This window comes from Gorilla gorilla, chromosome 16 (genome assembly GCF_029281585.2).
Source record: "Gorilla gorilla gorilla isolate KB3781 chromosome 16, NHGRI_mGorGor1-v2.1_pri, whole genome shotgun sequence".
Taxonomy (NCBI): domain Eukaryota; kingdom Metazoa; phylum Chordata; class Mammalia; order Primates; family Hominidae; genus Gorilla; species Gorilla gorilla.
The window spans coordinates 23,535,785-23,557,485 of NC_073240.2; the positions used below are offsets into that span (position 1 = coordinate 23,535,785).

At 46.1% G+C, this 21,701-nt stretch overlaps 1 protein-coding gene across 2 annotated transcripts; it reads left to right on the forward strand.

Moving 5' to 3' along the window:
- Positions 1–6,416: 6,416 nt before the first annotated feature.
- LOC101150678 (putative golgin subfamily A member 8I) lies at positions 6,417–20,242 on the forward strand. Of its 2 annotated transcripts, XM_055363285.2 has the most exons (18): positions 6,417–6,663; positions 8,333–8,452; positions 9,357–9,416; positions 9,598–9,678; positions 10,441–10,479; positions 10,741–10,788; positions 10,877–10,961; positions 11,057–11,166; positions 12,206–12,292; positions 12,399–12,506; positions 12,702–12,789; positions 13,189–13,445; positions 15,012–15,087; positions 15,519–15,610; positions 16,179–16,279; positions 16,362–16,459; positions 16,567–16,722; positions 16,808–20,242. In XM_055363285.2, exons 1-18 carry the CDS (start codon positions 6,616–6,618, stop codon positions 16,981–16,983), a joined length of 1,830 nt encoding a protein of 609 aa, XP_055219260.2. In that variant the 5' UTR covers positions 6,417–6,615; the 3' UTR covers positions 16,984–20,242. The 2 variants fall into 2 exon arrangements, with proteins under 2 accessions (XP_055219260.2, XP_055219262.2); XM_055363287.2 differs by lacking the exon at positions 8,333–8,452.
- Positions 20,243–21,701: the final 1,459 nt, after the last annotated feature.

The window sequence follows — 21,701 nt, forward strand, 5'->3', positions numbered from 1 at the left end:
AAGTTGAGCTCAATTTAATATTGTAATTATAATATGCATGCTATTTTAAAACTGCTTTCATTTCTGAATTTAGACAGCATATAGAACTTGATAAATACAGTAATTAGAAATCCGAGAGTTATTTGCATACTTACACATCTGAAGTATCTTCCTATGTACAGATAAACATTAACCACAATTACCTACACATGTTGCTTGAATTTTTTCCTCCAGCTGTCATGTTAAAGCCATGATTGACACTTGTTTGCATATTATTTGAGAATTTAATATTTGGTTGAAATTCTTTGATCCTAAAACATACTGCTTGGAAATACACATTTTGTTTTCATACACATGCGATGTTACACGCATACCGAAATTAAAGAATTACAATTAGTTGGTACCCAGCTTGCATCCTTAAGCAATCTTTGTAAATACTATTTTTCTTATTAACGCTGCTTTCTGTTCTCATTAAGTTTCAACAGAGTACTCTCAGCAATTTAAAACATATTGTTCCTTCAGTTAAATAGGCAATTTCCCTCTCAACAAATGCCTGGACCTTAAAGTAAGGTGTGGAAATGGACAAAATAGCCCCAAATATTTTAACCAGCAATATAAACTTTTGCAATGCTTTTATAGGATGTTTAAAATAACAAGAAAGACTTGGTTCTCATGATTTTCACCAACGGTGGCTACAAACAGTCTTCTTCTTTACTATGTTTGAATGGCGTATTTCACTTCACGTATCCTTTACTTGCTTCTAGAGCCTTAATATTGCTAGGGGAAAAAGCTTACCTAGCTCCGTGTTTGTATATGTCAGCTAGCCAAAAGATATTTGGAAACCAATAAATGTTTGCCTTTCTAACATTTGCTTAAACCTATCTGGAATTAACGTTCTCCTCTTTCCTCTTCTCTCACCTCAAGAAAAAATAAATCTGTATACAGAAGTTGACACAAAATATATTAAATAAGGCTGGTATTCAGCCCTCTTGCATTCAAGCAAGAATTACACGTGTGTAAAACAGAAGAAAATGTCTTGATAGTATTCTGTACCCGTGCTGTCAATTACCCTTCGATATGTCTGCAATTTTCTCAGTAAAACACATTTTGTTTATTTTGGATTAGGAGCAAGCTCTTGAATGGCTACCAGGATTTATTAGCCTGGTAAAGAAGCAGCACTACACAGAAACAACGAATATAATGTGCCCTTTGCTATGGTTTTAAGGTCCCCTTCAAACTCATGTGAAATGTAATTGCCATTGAAACAGTATTAAGAGGTGGGGGCTTTAAGAAGTCCTGCAGGCTGCTGTTTTATTTTTTTTCAGGTTTGTTCTATCAAAACCTAATTTAACAACATCTGAGCAAATCATCCACTTCCTTTCCTAATATCCTCATTTTCACTACTCTCTCCTTCAGCCGCAATGATCCGTTCCATCATCTAACATTAATTTAGTAAAGATTTATTAAATCCCTTCTCTGTACAAATCATTTTATAGGATCTGAGTAAAGATACAGTGATTAGCATATGGCAGCCCTTGTCCTTTAACATGGCAAGAGCAACTTTTCCTATTTTCAAGGGCTTGAGTATTCTGTCACTAATAGATCTAAAACTATCCAAGTTTACCTAGCCAACTTTTTCCCTTAAACTTCTGCCTCCCTTTTACAAAACTTCAAAAAAAGAATTCCCAATTTAATCATGCTGTTAAAACAGATTTTCACATCATCCCATAGTTACATAAAGGGCAGTCTCCTTAGTTCATACTTAAAATCATATCTTTTCAACCCTTGAGTATTGATACCATTACCTCAAACAATCATATAGCTACTGTCTTTCAGGTTATTCATAATACAATAATTTGAATATGCAGAAACACCACGGAATTTAAATGAAAAGTAACGAATGCACCCTACTCCCCTCAAAAATCAATTAATAAAATTTGTAATTTCAACAAATATTTTTGAATATTTACAAATCAGAAACAAAAATGGCTAACTGGAAACACAAAACAGATAAAAGATTTGGTAAATTAACCCAACATGCAATTTTGAAAAATGTAAATTTAATTTCTACTTAATAAGTGATTTCTCAAAAAGTAACGTTAATAAAGGGCATTGTCAGACATTTTGAGTCTTTTAGGAGTGAAAACATCTGTTTGAACTAAAACTAGGAGACACAGAATGATAAGAACATATGAAGTTGTAGCTAAATATCCACAAATTACAAGGTTATTCTCTATTGGTTTGGAGTACTCATTTACACACTAATACTCAGCTTTAGGAATTTAGGGACTCATTAACTTTGCTAAACATGGAATTTAGGGTTTTTTTAAAAACCACTTATTTCTTCACTATTTTTATATCCAAGTATACTCTTCTCATTACTCACAAAGGACAAATCTTCACCAAGCCCCTGCCCCTACAGTCAGGATAGTAATTTCATTCAAGCATCCCTTGAGAGCAATTATTTATGCTCGCCACAGAAATTAGGGTAAATTTGTTGTGGTCCCATTTATTTTCTGGAGATTGGCAATTACATGTAAAATAATTTGAACGCTTGATAGATAGACTCATACATATTTGGTTAATACAAGTAAAGCAGGGGGAGGCCAGGCGTGGTGGCTCACGCCTGTAATCCCAGCACTTTGGGAGGCCAAAGTGGGTGGATCACAAGGTCAGGAGACAGAGACCATCTTGGCTTACACGGTGAAACCCCGTTTCTACTAAAAATACAAAAAATATTAGCCGGGCGTGGTGGCGGGTGCCTGTAGTCCCAGCAACTTGGGAGGCTGAGGCAGGAGAATGGCTTGCACCAGGGAGGCGGAGCTTGCAGTGAGCTGAGATCATGCCACTGCACTCCAGCCTGGGGAACAGAGCAGGACTCCGTCTCAAAAAAAAATAAAAAAATTAAAAAAAATAAAAAATGGAGTGGGGGGCTGGGCGCGGTGGCTCACGCCTGTAATCCCAGCACTTTGGGAGGCCGAAGCAGGCAGATCACAAGGTCAGGAAATCGAGACCATCCTGGCTAACAAGGTAAAACCCCGTCTCTACTAAAAATACCAAAAATTAGCTGGGTGTGGTGGCGGGCGCCTGTAGTCCCAGTTACTGCGGGAGGCTGAGGCAGGAGAATGGCCTGAACCCAGGAGGCAGAGATCGCAGTGAGCCGAGATAGCTCCGCTGAACTCCAGCCTGGGCAACAAAGGGAGACTCCATCTAAAAAAAAAAAAAGAAAAAAAAGTAGTTATTTTCCTCTTCATCCCTTTCGGTGTGGCCGTTATTTATAATGCAGTTTGGTTCATTAGTGTTTGTATTCCAAAAACACCCTCAGCCTTCCTATCCTAGTTTTAATGAATTATTAGGGTGAAACATAATAAGAGTCGGAGCTATACAGAAAGGTCTACTCAGAGGTGCTTTGTTCCCTCCTATTCTGTTCCCACCACTCCTACTTTCCATTACTTTTTCCACTGACCCTGTGAGCATCATATTTATTGTTAATGGCAGTTACATTTTTACCAAGTGCTTCCTATCTGTAGGCACTTGGTGTGTATTGCTTCTTCTGGTGTTCACAGCAACCTCTTGAGGTAGGCACTATTATTATCCACCACCCCCTCCCCTGTTTTTTGAGACAGAGTCTCACTCTGTTGCCCAGGCTGGAGTGCAGTGGTGCGATCTCAGCTCACTGCAACCTCTGCCTCCCAGGTTCAAGCAATTCTCCTGCCTCCGCTTCCCAAGTAGCTGCAAGTACAGGTGCGAGCCACCACACCCATCTAATTTTTGTATTTTTAGCAGGGATGGGGTTTTGCCATGTTGGCCAGGCTGGTCTCAAACTCCTGACCTCAGGTGATCCCCATTTTTTAGATGAGAAAGCAGAGTCCCAGAGAGCATAAGGAGCTTGTCCAGAGTGGCATCTCTGATGCATAACCAGTATTCAAACCAGTATTTTTCTGACACCAAGGCCTGTGTGTAAACTGTAAAAGGGCTGTTTGGTACCTGCTTTCCTAAAGTTGTCTGATCCCTTCTCAGTCCAGGTCTTCCTGAAGCTTGGCACTTCTGAAGTCACCTTTCTGAAAACATTCTGGTAACTGTTAGATCCCTTGTTCTAGCTATTCATATGTTCTGTGTGGTTAAACGAGGTTCACAGTGGGCCACCTGGCCTTTGGAACTTGGCTGAAGAGGCTGCCTTCAGTTCATCCTCCCCACCCCCATTTTCAAAACATGGGTTTCCATGTGTTAGTTGTAAATTAGGAAACATAACCATGTTTTGAGGCTTCATAGAAAACAAACGTCTGGGGTCACACAGGTTAAAGGAGGAACCAAATTCAGCACTATCACTGTTCTGTTCGGCAGGCAATTCTGGGGCCTTCCCGTGTCTCAGGTTCTGTATTAGTTGTTTCAGGACTTTGGGATAAACACAAAGTGTCCCTGTCCTCAGGGGGATTAAGGTCAGGTGTACAAGTGACTCCAATGCGAGGCAAGGCTGGATTCAGTGCTCGAAGAGGAGGGCATACCTAACGCTATGGGAATTCAAAGAGGAAATGATCAGAATGAGGAGGGAGAGATGGGTCATTCCAGGAGAAGCTTCAGGGAAAAGCAACATTTGAAATGAGACTTTGGAGAGTGAGGGAGGTTTGGGCAGATGGATAGAGAGGATGCAAGGCCAGGGGAAAGGTTTGAGCCAGAAAGTCGGCTTGGGCAAGTGCATGGGTAAAAAAAGAAAATCCACTTTGGGTGGCCGAGGCAGGTGGATCGCCTGAAGTCAGGAGTTGGAGACTAGCCTGGCCCACATGGTGAAACCCTGTCTCTCCTAAAAATACAAAAATTAGCTGGGCATGATGGCGGGCACCTGTAATTCCAGCTACTCGGGAGGCTGAGGCAGGAGAATCACTTGAACCCAGGAGGCAGAGATTGCAGTGAGCTGAGATCACACCACTGCACTCCAGCCTGGGCAACAAGAGTAAAACTCCATCAAAAAAAAAAAAGAAATCGCAAGGCAGTGTGGGGAACGGTGAGTAATCTAATTTGGTTGTTGCAGAGAGGATGTAGAAGGAAGTGACAAGAGAGAAAGCCAGACAGGTGGATTGGGGTCATCTTAAGGGCCTTTGTGCCAGTTAGGATGTTCTAGACTTCAGTCAGGCTGCCCAGCTCAGACTGGCTCAGACAATGAGGGGGTTTATTGGCCATGTAACTGGGAAGTCCAGAGGTTCTAGGACTACAGAAAATTATTATTTAGTATTAGATTGACAGCAACACCTTCTGTTTTCTGGGAGCAGGAGATGCTTGTCAAGCTGTAGGTCGCTGAGTTGAATATTATCCTGCTTTATTAAATTGCCAAGGGCACAGTGATTGTTGAGAAGGGAGAAGTACACACGAAAGAAAACATGACCAGCTTAGAAATGTCAAATGATTATGACGTTGTTATAAATTATTATAATTCTTTGAGCGTCTACTATAAGTAGAGAAACTTGAGTTCCAGGTTGTGGGCTTGGTTCCGCCAACAATCAGGAACGTGGTTTTGCACGAAGCCCTTCTTTCTTCTATACTCTTCAGTGTCCTCACTTGCAAAATGAGGCCTTTATATATATATATATATATATTTTTTTTTTTTTTTTCTTGAGATGGAGTCCCGCTCTGTCACCGATCATGTGGTGGCATGATCTCTGCTCACTATAAACTCCACCTCCTGGGTTCACACCATTCTCCTGCCTCAGCCTCCCGAATAGCTGGGACCACAGGCGCCCGCCACCATGCCCAGCTAATTTTTTGTGTTTTTAGTAGAGATGGGGTTTCACCGTGTTAGCCAGGATGGTCTCAATCTCCTGACCTCATGATCCACCCACCTTGGGCTCTCAAAGTCCTGGAATTACAGGCATGAGCCATTGCACCCGGCCCAAAAGCTTTGTGTTTTTACAGATATTAGACATGTTTCTTGTTTAAGAAAAAAAATCTTAACAAAAACGTAGGAGAATAAGAGAAACATTTTTCCAAAAAAGAGAAATCATTGTGATTATTTTATCTTATTAGAATGTTGGATAATATAGTCTGCTTCATTAATCATCAAGCATGCTATGCATTTTCTATTTTTATAGGATCTGTATCTCAGTTAAGGTAATACTGGTAATTTTTGCACTGTAATCAAAGATGAAAAATATAGGCCAAAATCATAGACCTTGCATAGAAGCTGGATAATGAAGACAGCTATGGAGAAAAACAGATACACACACACGGACACACATATATATAAAGTATACACACATATATTTTTTAAAGTTTTAAAGCTTTTAAAGCAAAAGCCGGCCCCTCTTCTCTTCCAGAGTGGGACGCCTCTCCCCTCTCTTAGAGTGGGTGGGGAGAGCGGTTGCCATGGGCAGCTTTCCTTGTGAGTCACAGGGCCCTCTGGCCACGCTGCTGTCTGGCCACGCCCCCTTTCCCTTTCATCTTTCTCATTGACCAATGGGCTTGGAGCATTAAGGCCACGCCCCTATTCCGCATTCTACTGGGGCCCTGGTTACGCCTCCTCTGGCTCAGTCACACAGCTGTCTGGTAGGTGACTGGAAGCATTGATCGGTGCTTACTGAGATTTTGCTGCTGTGGCCCCAACCCTTCCTCCCTCCCCAACCCTTCCTCCCTCCCCAACCTGCGATGGCAGAAGAAACTCAACACAACAAATTGGCTGCAGCCAAGAAAAAGGTAAAAACGCACTAGGTCATAGCCCCTCAACCCAGCCACAGATCCCCTCTGATGACAAGACCCCTGCCAGAGTCTATATGACTCCTGAGGCACACTGGACTGGTCCCCCCAACCCCAGTGCCTCTGGGCTACCCCCATCAAAGTTTTGTCAGTCAGCCCCACCCCTTCAGCAAGCAGCCCAGTCCTTGCCCTCGCCAATCACCCTAGGGTGACTTTGGGTGGGTGACTCCTGGGGCTTCCCGCTCCATTACTGGGCCCTCATCTCCTGCCACCCCAAGCTTGATCTCCCTGGGCTCTTTGGGCTCTCATCTCCAAGGAGCCAGGCCCCACCCTCGCCAGCCATCCCTGGGTGACTTTGGACTGGTGACTCCTGGGACTCCCTGCTGCAGACTCTGCCCTCCCCTCCTGCTGCCTCAAGGTCGACCTCCCTGGGTTCTTTGTGCTGGCGTCTCCAAGGAGCTGGGGCCCAACCCTGTGCTTCCCTCCCCCATCGTGGAGCGGCGACTTGGACATGGTGCTGACATGGTCCCTCCCCACAACCAGGAGGAGTGGAATGTTGTGATGTCACAGGCCACCTAGTAACTGCCGTTACTGCAAGACTGGCCTTTGATCTTATGACCCAGTCCCCTAAGCGTTCTCACCCCGTTTCTGGTTCCTCTGGTCACAGCACAAATTTCCAGCTGGAAGGGGAATGGAGACTATGGGACCTAGGAGCAAGAGGTTCCAGGCTGCCTCACTCCCTTACAGATGTTGACAGTGGGAAAAGCCTACACTTCCCCCATGAACTCAAAATGTTGACAGTATCTCTGGGTGGCAATGAGAGAATGGGTTTGGTTTGGTTTTCTCCCAGGCTTCTACTTTCCAGAGAGATTTTAACATTTTTTTCTGAGTTCTCCACCTCATATTCTGATTCTCCATGGTTCTGGGACCAGACTCTCCTTCAGTCAGTGGTCTCTGAAGTGACATTTGCTCATCTTCTGTGGAATAGATCTTGGGAAACTGAACTTGACAGCTTGAATCTTCCTCATATTCTCTCAACCTTGGGTACTTTGAGTGCCACAGGATAAATGTGGGACATCTTTCTGAAGCATCAGTTTCCCTTGATTCTCTTGAGATCAAGAGAAAAAGCATGAATGTACTTAGGGATGACAGTCACATAGGTTTCTAAGAGTATGCCAGACCTCTCTCTGAAACGAGGCTTGGGTTGTCCTCTTTCTGATGAATTCTGATTGAAGACAAAGGCTGCCTTCTGCCATGAGGACACATTGATATAAAAGTTTGAGAGGTACTGGTGCACTTCTTCACACTAACAGACGTGTGAGGATGCATGACTCTAAACCACATGGCATACAGTTCCTGCCTACTTAATGTTTACTTTTCTACCTCTGCCTCTGGTTTTGGTCCCTGGCAGCTGCTGATTCCTGACAAAACCTCAGAGCTTGGAGTCAGAAGACTGAGTTTCAAAGTTCCAGTATTGCCTTTTTCTTTTTTTTTTCTAGCCATGATATCAATCCTTCTCAGTCACTAAATGAGTGTGACAACACCTTGTACAGTTGTTGGTGTCATTAAATCAGATGATGTGTAAGTGTATTTTGTAAAAACTGTACAGGAGGATGTGGCTGTAGGGACTGACGGTTCTCATGAATATTACTGCTCTTCTTTCCAACAGTTAAAAGAATACTGGCAGAAAAACAGCCCTAGAGTTCCAGCAGGAGCGAACAGGAACACAAAAACAAATGGCAGTATCCCTGAGATAGCCACTTGTGGTGGTTGCCAGCCACCTGGGGATGTGAGTCTTGGCTGACCAGGCTTCTGGGGACAGGGGGCCCAAGGGGCAATAGAGGGTAATTGTTAAGATTGTGGATGGACTGCTGGGTACTGGTTAAGAATTCTGGCTTTAGCCGGGTGTGGTGGCCCACGCCTGTAATCCTAGCACTTTGGGAGGCCAAGACAGGCAGATCATGAGGTCAGGAGATCGAGACCATCCTGGTTAACATGGTGAAACCCTGTCTCTACTAAAAATACAAAAACATTAGCCACACGTGGTGGTGTGTGCCTGTAGTCCCAGCTACTCAGAAGGCTGAGGCAAGAGAATGGTATGAACCTGGGAGGTGGAGCCTGCAGTAGCAAAGATTATGCCACCGCACTCCAGCCTGGTGACAGAGCAAGACTCTGTCTCAAAAAAAAAAAAAAAAAAAGGAAATCTGGGTTTGAATCCTGCCTCTCCATCTGCTCTGCTAGGGATATGATTTAGGGCAAGTTGCTTGACCTCATCGGGCCTCTCTTTTCACATCTGTATAATAGAGGTGATATTGTTTCACTTCCATTTGTGAAATTTTCATGAGATTTGTTATTGTTGTTTTTATGTTAATCCCTGGTACATGGCCTGCTGTAAACACTCAGGACACCCAGGATATGGTCTTTGCTGTTTGATTTTCCTCATCCCCAGTCTCAAGGGGAAGCCAGGACAATGAGAACAGCCACTTGCCATCAAGAGTCACTGAAAGGGCCCCAGGATGGGATGGTGGGGAGATAAGAACCATGAGAGAAGTTGGCACAAAGGAGTTATGGGACAAAAGGTCCAAGATAGGCAGAAAAGAAAATGTTGCCAGTTGATGGGGAAGAAAGGAAGTCAGAGGGCTCAGACACTGTGGGGGACAGAACATCTCCATGTGCACTCTCATCTCTTGTAGTCAGCAACAGGTTTCCACAGGGAAGGCCCTACATCATCTGCCACCCTGAAAGATCTGGAGGTAAGAGGCTCTGGGCAGAGGTGCAGTGACCCTTTGGGTCAGCCCTCCAACCTCCTCCTCCAGGTGGGACTGGGTGCCCCTCTGCCAGCTGAGACAGCCCACAAACCCCAGCCCTAATGATTGTTCTCTCTACCTCTCCCCCCACTCCTGCTCCACCTCCTCCTCTCTGCATGCACCTCAGAGCCCGTGCCAAGAACTAGCAGCAGTCCTGGATTCAAGGTCCGCAGAAATCACCCAACTGAAGAACACCATCAAATCTTTGGTAAGAGTCCACTGGGGTCCCCTGATTCCATGCTGCCAATCCTGGGGAGGGACCCCAGAGCATGCAGCCTGGCTCTTCTTTTGCTGCCCTCTTTGCCGACTCTCTCCTCTCCAGACACCCCTGCTTGAGTCCTTGCTACACACGCCCTGGGATTGTTGCCTCTTGGGGAAGTGCTAGCCTGACTGGTTGTCAAGGGCCCCGTATTTCTGCCATGACTCAGTCCCTAATTTGCTCTTTGATTCTGGACAAGCCACCTCTCCTTTTTGGGCTCGTGTTTCCAGAGGAGGTAGTGAGTATCAAAGGTCTCTGTTAGCTCTCGAGTCTGAGATTTAAAGGCCCCCTAGAGTGGAGACCTCAGGGCTAAGGGCTCCTGTCTGTCCTTTTCCATCCTATGTCTGCTGTGAAGAACCGTACCTGGTCCATACATGCTCAGTAAGTGTTTATTGAATGAACCCACTTTTCTAAATCACAAGCTGCCAGAAGGAGGGGCCTTTCTGAAACTCCATCTCTAGAGGTTTATGTTGCTGTCCTCTCAAGAGATTCCAGACTCAGACTTTGAGTTCTGTGGCTGTGGGCAAAAGCCAACAAAGACCCAAATCCTCTGTCCTTGGGAGCTTGAGGAGAGTTTACCGGTTCGTGTTCCCATTATATCTGAGAACTTTGCCTTTAAAATCCATTCCTGGCCCCTGCCTACCGCTTCCTGGTCTGGGGAATAGAGTTGAGGGGGCCACCCTCCATCACGTTATTTGACTCTCCCCACAGAAACAACAGAAGAAACAACAGGAACATCAGCTGGAAGAAGTAACGTGATTTCGTTTCCTCGCGACATGACTGCTGGGTTTGGGGGGCACTCAGACATACAGGCCCCAGTCTCATCTCACCCACACCCAGCCTGGGGAAGAAACCTCACCCCTCAGATTCCACCCCATCCCCACAGGGCCCCTGATAACCTGGTCCCATGGGTGGGCCTGTCCTGGGGCATTGGTGGCATTCTGGGGGCATGTCTCTTGCTGTGCCATCTCTGCCTCCCCCGGTAAGAGCTCTGTCTTCCTCTTCCTACAGGAAAAGAAAGCAAACAACAAGAAACAGAAAGCCAAAAGGGTGCTAGAGGTGAGTGGAGGGTGTGCAGTTTCCTCCTGTCCTCCGGAGAAGGTTTCTTTCCTTCTCTTTCAGCACTTGCTTGGCTTTTCTCCCAAAGGTTCAAATCCAGACATTGAACATAGAGAAAGAAGAACTACATACGGACCTGTACCACATGAAACATTCTCTCAGATACTTTGAAGGTGGGAATCTGGGCACCCTGTCATCCTTCAACCTGGCACTTTGACAGGTCTTCAGGGGGAGTCCTTTGGGCCCCATCTCAACTCTCTCATTACAGAAAAGTCCAAGGATCTGGCTGTCCGCCTGCAACGTTCGTTGCAGCGTAAAGGAGAGTTAGAGAGTGTTCTCTCTGATGTCATGACCACACAGAAGAAGAAGGCAAACCAGGTGAGTCCAGCCACCTGCCCCATCCCCTGGGAGCCTGGCTTCGCAGATGGAGGAGTGAGCCTAAAGGTCCCTTCTGCAGGATGGAGTGTCCTGCCCAGAAGGCAGCATGGCCATTTCTTGCTACTTTTTTGTATGGTTTTTAGTGGCAGCCTGGGGCTGAGTCAGCTGCTGTGGGTGAGTTGGGGGGCACTGTGTGGAGTGAGCACTGGACGCAGAGCTTGGAGGCCAAGTGCCTGCCCCGCCCTTACCTGGCTGTGGTCTTGGGCAAGTCCTAGGTGGGGTATTCGGTACTTGTACTGTGAAGGTACAGAAGAGTACCTTTAGTATGTTACCATTTCTGTAGAAAGAGGAAACGTGTGCGTGTGTGTGTGTGTGTGTACATACTGTGATAATATACATAAAACATGTCTGCAAGGGTTCATAAAAAATTCAGGAGAGAGCAACAAGATGGCCGGGAGATACTTCCCTTCTATACCTTCTGAGTTTTGGACTATGCAAATGTATCATCCTTTCAAAAAGTGAACAAAAGATTAATTTTCCCCTTCCTGTCTGTGCCCCCATCCCCAGCAAGAAAAACGGGCTTAGAGAATTGGATAGACCTGGGTGTTTATATCCCAGCTCTGCCTAAGTGAACTTAGGCAAGCACTTAACCTCAAATACTCCATGTTTTTTCATCTACACAATAGAGGGAATCATAGTAACTGTCTCCTATGGTGGTTGTGAGGATTAAATGGGATTGTTAGCATGGTACCTGGTGGAGCATTCCACAAAGGTTCAAACAGTGGTAATAATAACAGTAATAACAATAGCAATATTATCTGATCTCTCTGGGCCTCTGTTAGCCAGCTATAAATTCAATCTCATTCCCTGTCCGTTCCAACTTTAATGAGTTCTTTTAAAAACCAGACCACGGGCTTGGAAATGCCTTGATCTTTGCTGACCGAGTTTTATGTTGGGCCTAGCCTTAGCCCTTTTAAGGGGCACTGTGTGGAATGGCCCAGGCTCTCCAGATTGAAACTTCTCACTCTTCGCCATCCAGTTTTCCAGCCCCAGTAAAGCTCGTACGGAGTGGAAGTTAGACCAGTCCATGCGGGAGCAGGAACTACTGAAAGTGCAGCTGACACAGGTGAGGTTTTCTGAGGGAGTTATGTGGAAGGAAGATGACCCCAGGTGGCCAGGAGCAGGTGAGGACCAGTGACAGCCCTTCCTAACTTCTGTGCCCATTCTTGCAGTTGAAGGAGTCATTTCAACAACTCCAATTAGAAAGACACGAGTATGCTGAACATCTAAAAGGAGAGAGGGCCCGGTGGCAGCAGAGGATGAGAAAAATGTCGCAGGAGGTGAGATCTGACCCTTCAGCCCCCCCACATTAGATAGGTCACTGGATCTTTCTGAGCATCTGTAAAATGGGAATAGTAGAGCCACAGGTGGTCATGGGTCTGGGCTTTGTGGAGGTGGGGGCAGAGAGGGAGAGGGCAGCCTGTCCAGCCTCCAGCCCCTCTCTCCAGGGTCCTTTCCCCTTGTGCTTTGGGCAGATTTGCACATTAAAGAAACAGAAGCAGCAAGATATGCGTCGGGTAGAGGAGCTGGAGAGGAGCTTGTCCAAACTCAAAAAGCAGATGGGTAAGATGGGGCTGGCATGACCTGGGAGCAGGACTGGCATCAGAGGGCTGTGAGGGTGGCTTAGAATGCCCCAGGGAGGTGGGTGGATGGAAGGGCTTTGAGGCACAGGGAAAGAGGTCTGTGCCAGGAGATGGCGAGTCTTGTCATCTCAATGAGTCTCAGTGTGTCAGTGTCCCCATCAGCAAAGAGGGCCCATTGTCAGCCACCCGCAGTGCTCTTTCTCTGAAAGTGCTTTGGAAGACTGGCTACCATCTGGGTGCGAGGAATCATTAGCAGTGAGGCCAAGTTTGAGGAGCCTGAGAGGAGCTGTGCGCCAAGAGGAGGGTTTTTCTTTTCTTTTTTCTTTTTTTTTTTTTTTTTGAGAATCCAGAGGCCCTTATTATCTGCTTCCTTTGTCAGCTGAACCCTTGCCCCCAGAGCCCCCAGCAGTGCCCTCTGAGGTGGAGCTGCAGCACCTGAGGGAGGAACTAGAGAGAATGGCAGGAGAGCTCCAGGCCCAGGTCAAAAACAATCAGCGCATAAGTCTCCTGAACCGGGGACAAGAAGAGAGGATTCGGGAGCAGGAAGAGAGGCTTCGGAAGCAGGAGGAGAGGCTCCAGGAGCAGCACAAGAGCCTTCAGCAGCTGGCCAAGCCACAAAGCGTCTTCGAGGAGCCGGTGCGTTGCCCAAACTGGGGAGCCTGCCCTCCTCCCTAGCCCTCCGGGCCTTTGTTTTCCCCACCTCTAAAATGGGGCAGTGTAGCCCTCACGTGAAATGTTACTTCTAAAGGCACCTATGAGCCAGGTGGCTGTGGGAGAGAGGGGATGGTTTTTCTAACCTGCCTCCAGCCTTCCCAGTGCCATGGGAGGCAGACACCAAGTTCTGGGGTCTCCAGCTGCAGTGGGTGGCTGCTGATTGCTTCTCTCTGTCCAGAACAATGAGAACAAGAGTGCACTGCAGTTGCAGCAGTAAGTAAAGGAGCTACAGGAGAAGCTTGGTGAGGTGAAGGAGTCGGAAACCTCCACCCCATCCAAGAAGGGCTGGGAGGCAGGCAGCAGCCTCTGGGGAGGGGAGGTACCAGGCCAGAGGCAGCTTCCAGCCTCGGGGCTGGTGACCACAGCACCCCCCAGGGCAGTCCTGTTTCTTGCTTCCTGCCTCTGACTTTTAAAGGTGTGTAGCCCTGGGCTCCTCTCAGGTCTGGACATCATCATCCCAGCTAGAGGCATGGAGCCCCCAATCACAGGGGAAGAGACAGTGGTATAACAGGCTCCTTATGCCACGTGCAGTGGCTCATGCCTATAATCCCAGCACTTTGGGAGGCTGAGGCAGGAGAATCACTTGAGGTCGGGAGTTTGAGATCAGCCTGGCCAATGTGGTAAAACCTCATCTCTGCTAAAATTAAAAAAAAAAAAAAAACTAGCAGGACATTGTGGCGCATGCCTGTAATTCCACCTACTCGGGAGGCTGAGGCACGAGAATTGCTTCAACCCAGGAGGTGGAGGTTGCAGTGAGCTGAGATTGCACCACTGCACTCCAGCCTGGGCCACAGAGTGACACTTTTGTCTGAAAACAAAACAAAAAGACTCCTTAGATTAAAACTGCATTCCAGCCTCGGTTCCACTGGTCACCATTCAAGTACTTTGCATCTCTAAGTCTCTGTTTCTTTAACTTCAAAGGGAAGTTAGCATTTTCCTTACAGAGGTGCTGAGGATTAAATGAGAAGAGGGTATGAGATTTGAGGCTGGGGAAGGAGGCATGGGGTTCTAGGAAAGGGAGGCAGTCACTTAGGCCTGGAGTAAGGGGACAGGGGCCTGGGCAGGTGACAGAGCCCCACAGTGCCCTCGCTACCCTATTAATGGGCCCAGAATCTGGAAACCAGCCACCACGTGCCCTCACACCCAGGGTCTTCCTGCAGGGGGAGCTGAAGAGCCAAGAGGCTCAGAGTCTGCAGCAGCAGCCAGACCATTACCTGGGTCACCTGCAGCAGTACGTGGCCACCTATCAGCAGCAGGTGGCCGCCTATCAGCAGCTGACCTGTGAGAAGGAGGCGCTGTACAGGCAGTGACTGCAACAGACCCAGCTAATGAACCAGCTGCAGCAGCAGGAAGCTTGGGGCAAAGCAGTGGCTGAGATGGCCTGCCAAAAGTTGCAGGAGACCCAGAGGAGGGAGCTGCCGAGGATGGGGCTGTGAGGGGGACGACCAGGCAAACTCCATCCCTTCTCACTCTTTCCTGGCCCCTTAGGAGCGCCTGGAAGCTGCCAGCCAGCAGAAACAGCAGCTAACAGCCCAGCTGAGCCTCATGGCTCTCCCTGGGGAAGGTACGGGAGACCGCTCAGAGGAAGAGGAGAGAGCCCCAGGAGGAAGGGGGGACTGCTAGCAGCATAGGATTGAGGAGTTGGCAGAGAGCTTTAGAACAGCTGGTCATTATGCCGACCGGGTGCCTGCACTAAGTTTGGCATCAGTGTGGTGACCTCCTGTGAGCGGGGGGTCACCAAGTTGCCTAAGGATGGCTGAACTGGCCCAGGTCAGAAAGGGAGCAGGTCAGAACTCCCACATCGACCAGTAGTGGGAGTGTGCCTGGGCGGAATAGCAAGATCTTGATTCTTAAAAGTAAAAATAAAGAACAGCAGCTCATTCCTCTCTGGGGAGGGGCTGGCTCAGGGTTACACAGTGAGGGTGGAGGTAGAGGTGGGCCCACAGTACCTCCCTTGTTGGGTTGTCTGAAGACCCCTCTGGCCACCCCCCACAGGGCACGGAGGAGAACATCTGGACAGTGACGGGGAGGAGGCACCTCAGCCCGTGCCGAGTGTCCCACAGGACCTGGAGAACAGGGAGGCCATGGTGAGCCTGACTCCCCCTGCACCCATTTTGCCACCTTCCTCTGTGGTCCCTCCAAGACCCCTTTATGCTCTTCGTTTCCCTGCCTTCTGATTTCTCTGGACCCTCACCCCTTCCGAGAGCCAGTGGTCAGACACCATTTCACCTGTGACCAACAGGTGCACTCTCTGAGGCCCCAAGGGAAGGGGCTGCGCTCCACCTCTCTGCCCCATTTCTTCTGTGTGTGCCCCTACAAGAATGCTCACATCTTGCCCTCAGGTGGCATTTTTCAAGTCCGCTGGAGCTAGTGGCCAGGAGAAGCAGGCACAGTTACAAGAGCAGGTGAAAGAGCAGAGGGTGTGCTGCCAGCACCTGGCTCACCCGGTGGCCTCGGCCCAGAAGGAGCCAGAGGCAGCGGTCCCAGCCCCAGGGCCTGGGGGTGAGTCTGTGAGTGGGGAGACCCACTGGGCCCTGCAGGAAGTCATGGAGAAGCTGGCCCATGCCAGAACTCACCTCCGCCTTCTCCATGACTTGAAAATGCCACCTGAGGGCAGGTCGCTGCCGAGATGTGACTGCAATATTTTGGCTCCAGAGCAGCTTTATGGACCACCTGGAGGAGAAGGCAGACCTGAGTGAGCTGGTGAAGAAAAAAGAACTTTGCTTCATCCACCGCTGGCGAGAGAGATACCATCAGTGAGTGGGAGGCCAGGGCATGGCAGAGGGAGCTGCAGGGCCATTGGAGGGGCCCCAGCATCTGAGCCCTGTCCTCCCACAGGAAAATCCATCACGTTTTATCAGAACCAGGGGGCCGTGCCAAAGATGCGGCACTGGGAGGAGGACACCATCAGGCTGGAGCTCAGGGAGGAGATGAAGGTAGGGTGTGCAACATCTCTGTGGAGGTGGGGGTGGGGATGGGGTTGGGGGTGAGGGTGACGGTGGCCACAGGCAGCGGCATGGCAGCTGAGCACCCCTCCCTCCAGGTGAAGCTGCTGGAGATGCAGCAGATGGTATTGCGGCTTACAGCAACTACAACAATGGGCACAGAAAATTCCTGGCCACTGCCCAGAACCCTGCTGATGAGCCCGGTCCAGGAGCCCCAGCCCCCCAGGAGCTTGGGGCTGCAGACAAGCATGGTGGTGAGTAGAGCCCTCAGGTGGGGTGGGCAGGCAGGAAGAGGGGGTTTCCCACTTTGCTGAGATCCCTGCCTCCCTCTCTCCAAAGATCTTTGTGAGGTGAGCCTCACCTCCTCTGCCCAAGGAGAGGCCAGGGAGGATCCTCTCCTTGACAAGCCTACTGCACAGCCGATCGTGCAGGACCACCAGGAGCACCCAGGCTTGGGCAGCAACTGCTGTGTGCCGTTCTTTTGCTGGGCTTGGCTGCCAAGAAGAAGGAGATAAACATCACCATCCTCAAAAAGCTGCTGAAGAAATTTTTAAATAAGAAACCAAGTTATGGGGTTAATCTCCTACACAATTCATTTACTTCCTTTGAATGTTAGAGTCACTCATGATTATTTGTGTTTCTAATTTATAGTTTAAGTTTATTTGTAAAAAGTTAAAAGGTCTCTGTGGCTCTCACTGATGTTCACTCTGGCATCCTTTAGCATTTTTCTTTTTTAATTTCATAATTGTAGGTCATTAGCATGCATATCGAGTTTGCCCTTACGTGGTGGGAGTTCAAACACACAAAGACCCACCCTTTGCCCAAAACTGTTCTCTTTGGTTTGGAATAGGCTGCCATGCTTTTTTAATGTTATTGCAGCATGTATATTCACTACAGCATTCAGACAAAATTTGCCTATGTTCTGCTGTTGTTTGATCTAATCTTAATCACAGTGAGCTCTTCATTAGCTCAATATGTAGTTTGCCCCCAAGTGTGCACTGTTTATTACTTTGTAATATGCCACCAAGAGTACTGAGATTTAGAGTTGTTTAAAGGCCAAGAACTGGAAACAGCCTTTCCTCCATTTTCTGTGTATTGGTGATGGGAGTGATAACCTTTTGGGGGAGCTTTTTAAATCTCACAGAAGAGGAAAGTGGCCTCCTCTGGCAGGTATGTGCAGGATAGAGTGTGTTTCATCTGTTCCGGTGCCAGGAATTAGCGGTGTATTATGGTGGTGCCCTTAGGATTTGTATGTGCTCTGGGCTCATGAAGATATTGCATCATGAGCTGCAGCAGTTGTACTCTTTTTCGATGACCTAAAAAGGGCTTATTTCTGAGGAATGAAAGGTTCCCATCGTTGACTGTGGACGTGGAAAACCTTTCCTAGCTTAGAGCATTTGTATCTACAATACATTTTAAAGTCAGAGTTCATGTTACCTGTTTTAATCACATGACTACATGCCCCAGTACACAAAAGGGCACTGGTTGGCATTCTTCTTAATGTATTTAGTGAAGATCAGAAGAAATCCTTTACGAGCTCAAATGTCCCTGGAACAGGCATACAGGCTCTAGTCAAGAATGAATTAGAGTGAAGGAAAGCTGTGTGACACCTGGCATTCCTCTCTGTTCACGGAGATTCTTTGAGGCTTGAAGATTGATTTTACCATCTAGACCACTCTGCCTAATACCTATTCTTCAACTACCTTGGTTATTCTGACATAGGAATTTACTTCTTTTCCTTGAATGGAAAACACTTTGAAATAATAATAAACACTGTTATAAACTAATATATGTCAGAGTGCTTAGTTGAAACAAAAAGGAGTTTTAGTAGACAGTATTATACTATCTATCTTTGAAAATCAAGGAGAAGTTTATGCAACTTAAAATGTGTACAAACTGCAGTGCAATCTACTGTTTGTGAATGTCAATGTATTATCAGGAAATGTGTCTATACAATCACAGAGTTATATTTTCTCACAAACTTCTTTACAAAGTGAAATATGTTTTTGTACCTCTGGGTTTCAGTCAGGGACATATTTTGTACAGTATTTATGTGATTGTGCCTATGCATGATGAATGAATGCATTTCAGTCATATATTGCCTAAATCATAACTTGATGATGCTTGGGAAAGACTCAACAGTTAAAACTTCATGAAGTTCTAATGTCTGTGTTCCAAAACACATCACATTGTTAGGATGCAGGGAGATAGGTGTGTGTGCTCCCTGCGGTGGGGATTTCTAGTTACTAGATCATCTCCATTTTTAGCATTTGGCATCCTCATGATACTTCTATAAATATGACATTAACAGGAGAGCAACAATACGATTTTACGGATGGAATAACAGATTTGCTGGCATTCACTGAAAGAGTGCAAATATTCGGTCCTTGTGACTTCAACTGACTCTTCCAAATTTTATGAATGTATCAATGTATTAGATAAACCCAGTTTCAGAATGATAAAGAAAAAATGTTAGACCAAATAATGCGGCTAATTAACAGTGGTACGATTTCTAGCCCATGGGTTTAAAATGCACTTAAAGTCCTGTTCTCGCCTTTTATTTTCTGAACTTGCCGCTTTTGCATTCTTTGAGCTCAGTTTAAAGACAGTTACTTTAAGAGCATTTTAAACCCTCGGGGTAGAAATCGGACCACTGTTAATCAGCCACATTATTTGGTCTAACGTTTTTTCTTTTATCATTCTGAAACTGGGTTTATCTAATACATTGATAAATTATTTCAAAGGTACTTTTATCGTTGAAATCACTTCACTTTTACCCTGATAAATATCAGTGACTAGAAATGACCTTCGGATAGCGTTTAGCATCTGTAACCAATCTGACAATAATGTGTTCATGAGGTGCCTATGGATTAAATCACACACTGGCATATTTAAGCTGAAGGTCAGTCTGGAAAATGAATTTACTATATTGACTGAAATACCACTCTTTGTGTAGGCATTTGGCATATATTTAAGAAAAAGCTAAAAAGAATGGAAATTGTATGACAATGACTTAAGTCTTTCTTCAAAGTGCATGCAGTCTTTTGTGATACCTCATTCAGCCGAGTATTTGTGCTCTTCCTCATTGAGTATAAGGCAGCTTTCAGTTTGCTTAGAAGACAACATTGGAATATTAGAGTTCATCAGAATCAGAGAATTTTAAAATCTGAGTCCCACTGAATACCTTTGAGTTTCTGTAGGAAGAATCAAAACACCTGTTTAAAGATTGCCATATATAATAATCATTTTAAAAGTATTTGATGAAACCTGATAGATTTTCCAGAAATGAAAAAAATCAGCTCTAAAACCAAAGCTGATTTTTAGAAAATTTGAAAATGTAAATCAGCCCTATCCATAATATAGTTTCTCTAAAACTTTATCTTAGAGTCATTTTAAAATAATATAACTATTAACAAATGTAACTGCTATCTTAATGTTCTGAAATAAGTTAAAACATTTTAAAATATGAATACTGTGGTATAAAAGAAAGAAACAATGGGAAGGAAAAGCAGAGAAAGAAATGCCAATTCCAGTCCAAAGCTTTATTTGCCAAGTTTTCTTAGAATGAATTTTACCAGTTTATGAATTCTTGTAAACAGAATGTGTCATGGAAATACTGAAAGATTTTTCCCTAGAGTGGCCTTATTGACTGCTGGTGTGATGCCACTGTAATGTAATAAATCATTAAATTGTTTCAAAGTGTTGTTTTTGCCTTAAAATTTTATTTTGTGTTTCTTGAAAACTATAGTATTAAAGGTATTGATATTGTGCAAATGCTGGGCATGCTTGGCATGAGATAACGTGTTTCATTTTTACAAAATTGTAATACAACTATGCAAGTGTTTATTAAAAACACAAAATAAAAAAGTTATGGGTTTTTTTGTTAAAAAACTTTTATTAAAGATTTATAAAAAGTTATTTTATTAAATAACTTTTTATTAAAAAAGGTATGGGGTTAAAAAGTTATGGGATAAAAAATGTAAGAAAGTTGTGGCAAAAAAACTTCTGGGAAAAAAGTAGAAAAAAGTTTTATGAAAAGTTACAAAAAAAGTTATGAAAAAGAAGTTATGGGATTTTTTTAAAAAGTCATGGAATAAAAATAAAAATTAAAAGGAGGCCCCTGTCAGCAAAGCCTAGAGAAGTGGGGCTGGAGTCTCCACCGCCACCATGTCCCTACCACCCCTTCCCAGGCACCCCTTTACAATTAGGGTAGCAGGACAAGACCTCTGTCTAATGGGGAAAGACAAACAGACCGTTTGCCACCCTGACCAGGGCTGAGTCCCTAAATTTCTGGATGATGATGATTGTTATTTAAGAGCCAGAGGCTGGTGGAGTTGGTTTGTTTGGAGGAGGCCTGATGCCCCCTTACTCTCACCATGGCAACGTTTCCCTCAGGGGGGCTCCCTTCTTATTCAGAGAGGTAGCTGAGGCCGGAAAGCGGGGCTAACTGTGGACTAGCGAGGGCATGGGCTGCTGGGGTGGCCCACCTTCCCCGGTGTACACACTGTGTCTGTGTAACATTTTGTATATTCCAGAGGGTAGGGCTGCCCCTGTATCATACCTAGCAGAGGTTGGAGCTGGCACATGGGGAGGAGGTTCTAATAATTATTTGTGGCTGGGAAACTTATTTATTGCTAGCATAGGACACAGGAAGGAGGCGGGGATGGGGTCGTGGCTCTCTGGTGGTGTGATCACAGCTTCCTGCAACCTCCAACTCTCAGGCTCAAGTGATCCTCCCACCTCAGCCTCCCAGGTAGCTGGGAGTATAAGCATGCACTACTATGCCTGGCTGATTTTTACATTTTTTTGTAGAGAAAAGGTCTTACTATGTTGCCAATGCTGGTCTTGAACTCCTGGCCTCAAGCAATTCTCCCATCTTGGCCTCCCAAAGCACTGGGATTACAGGCATGAGACATTGCTCCTGTCCATTAGGTTTTCTCTTTATTACTGTTTTGTTGTTGTGGTTGTTGTTTTGTTTTCTTTTGTTTTGTTTTTTGACAGAGTCTTGGTCTGTTGCCCAGGCTGGAGTGCCGTGGTGTGATCTCGGCTCACTGCAACCTCTGCCTCCTGGTTCAAGCAATTCTCATGCCTCAGTCTCTCGAGTGCCTGGGGTTACAGGCATGAGCCACTGCGCCCCTGGCTAATATTTGAATTTTTAGTTGAGACAGAGTTTTGCCGTGTTGGCCAGATTGGTCTTGAACTCCTGCCTCAAACAATCCTCCCCCCTCAGCCT

Excerpts from the sequence above, each read along its gene's own strand:
- LOC101150678 (XM_055363285.2), top strand. The coding sequence starts at position 6,616 with ATGGCAGAAGAAACTCAACACAACAAATTGGCTGCAGCCAAGAAAAAG. Across the intron at positions 12,507-12,701 it reads TGAGAAAAATGTCGCAGGAG|ATTTGCACATTAAAGAAACA; the intron begins GTGAGATCTGAC and ends TGCTTTGGGCAG. Across the intron at positions 15,088-15,518 it reads CATGGCTCTCCCTGGGGAAG|GGCACGGAGGAGAACATCTG; the intron begins GTACGGGAGACC and ends CACCCCCCACAG.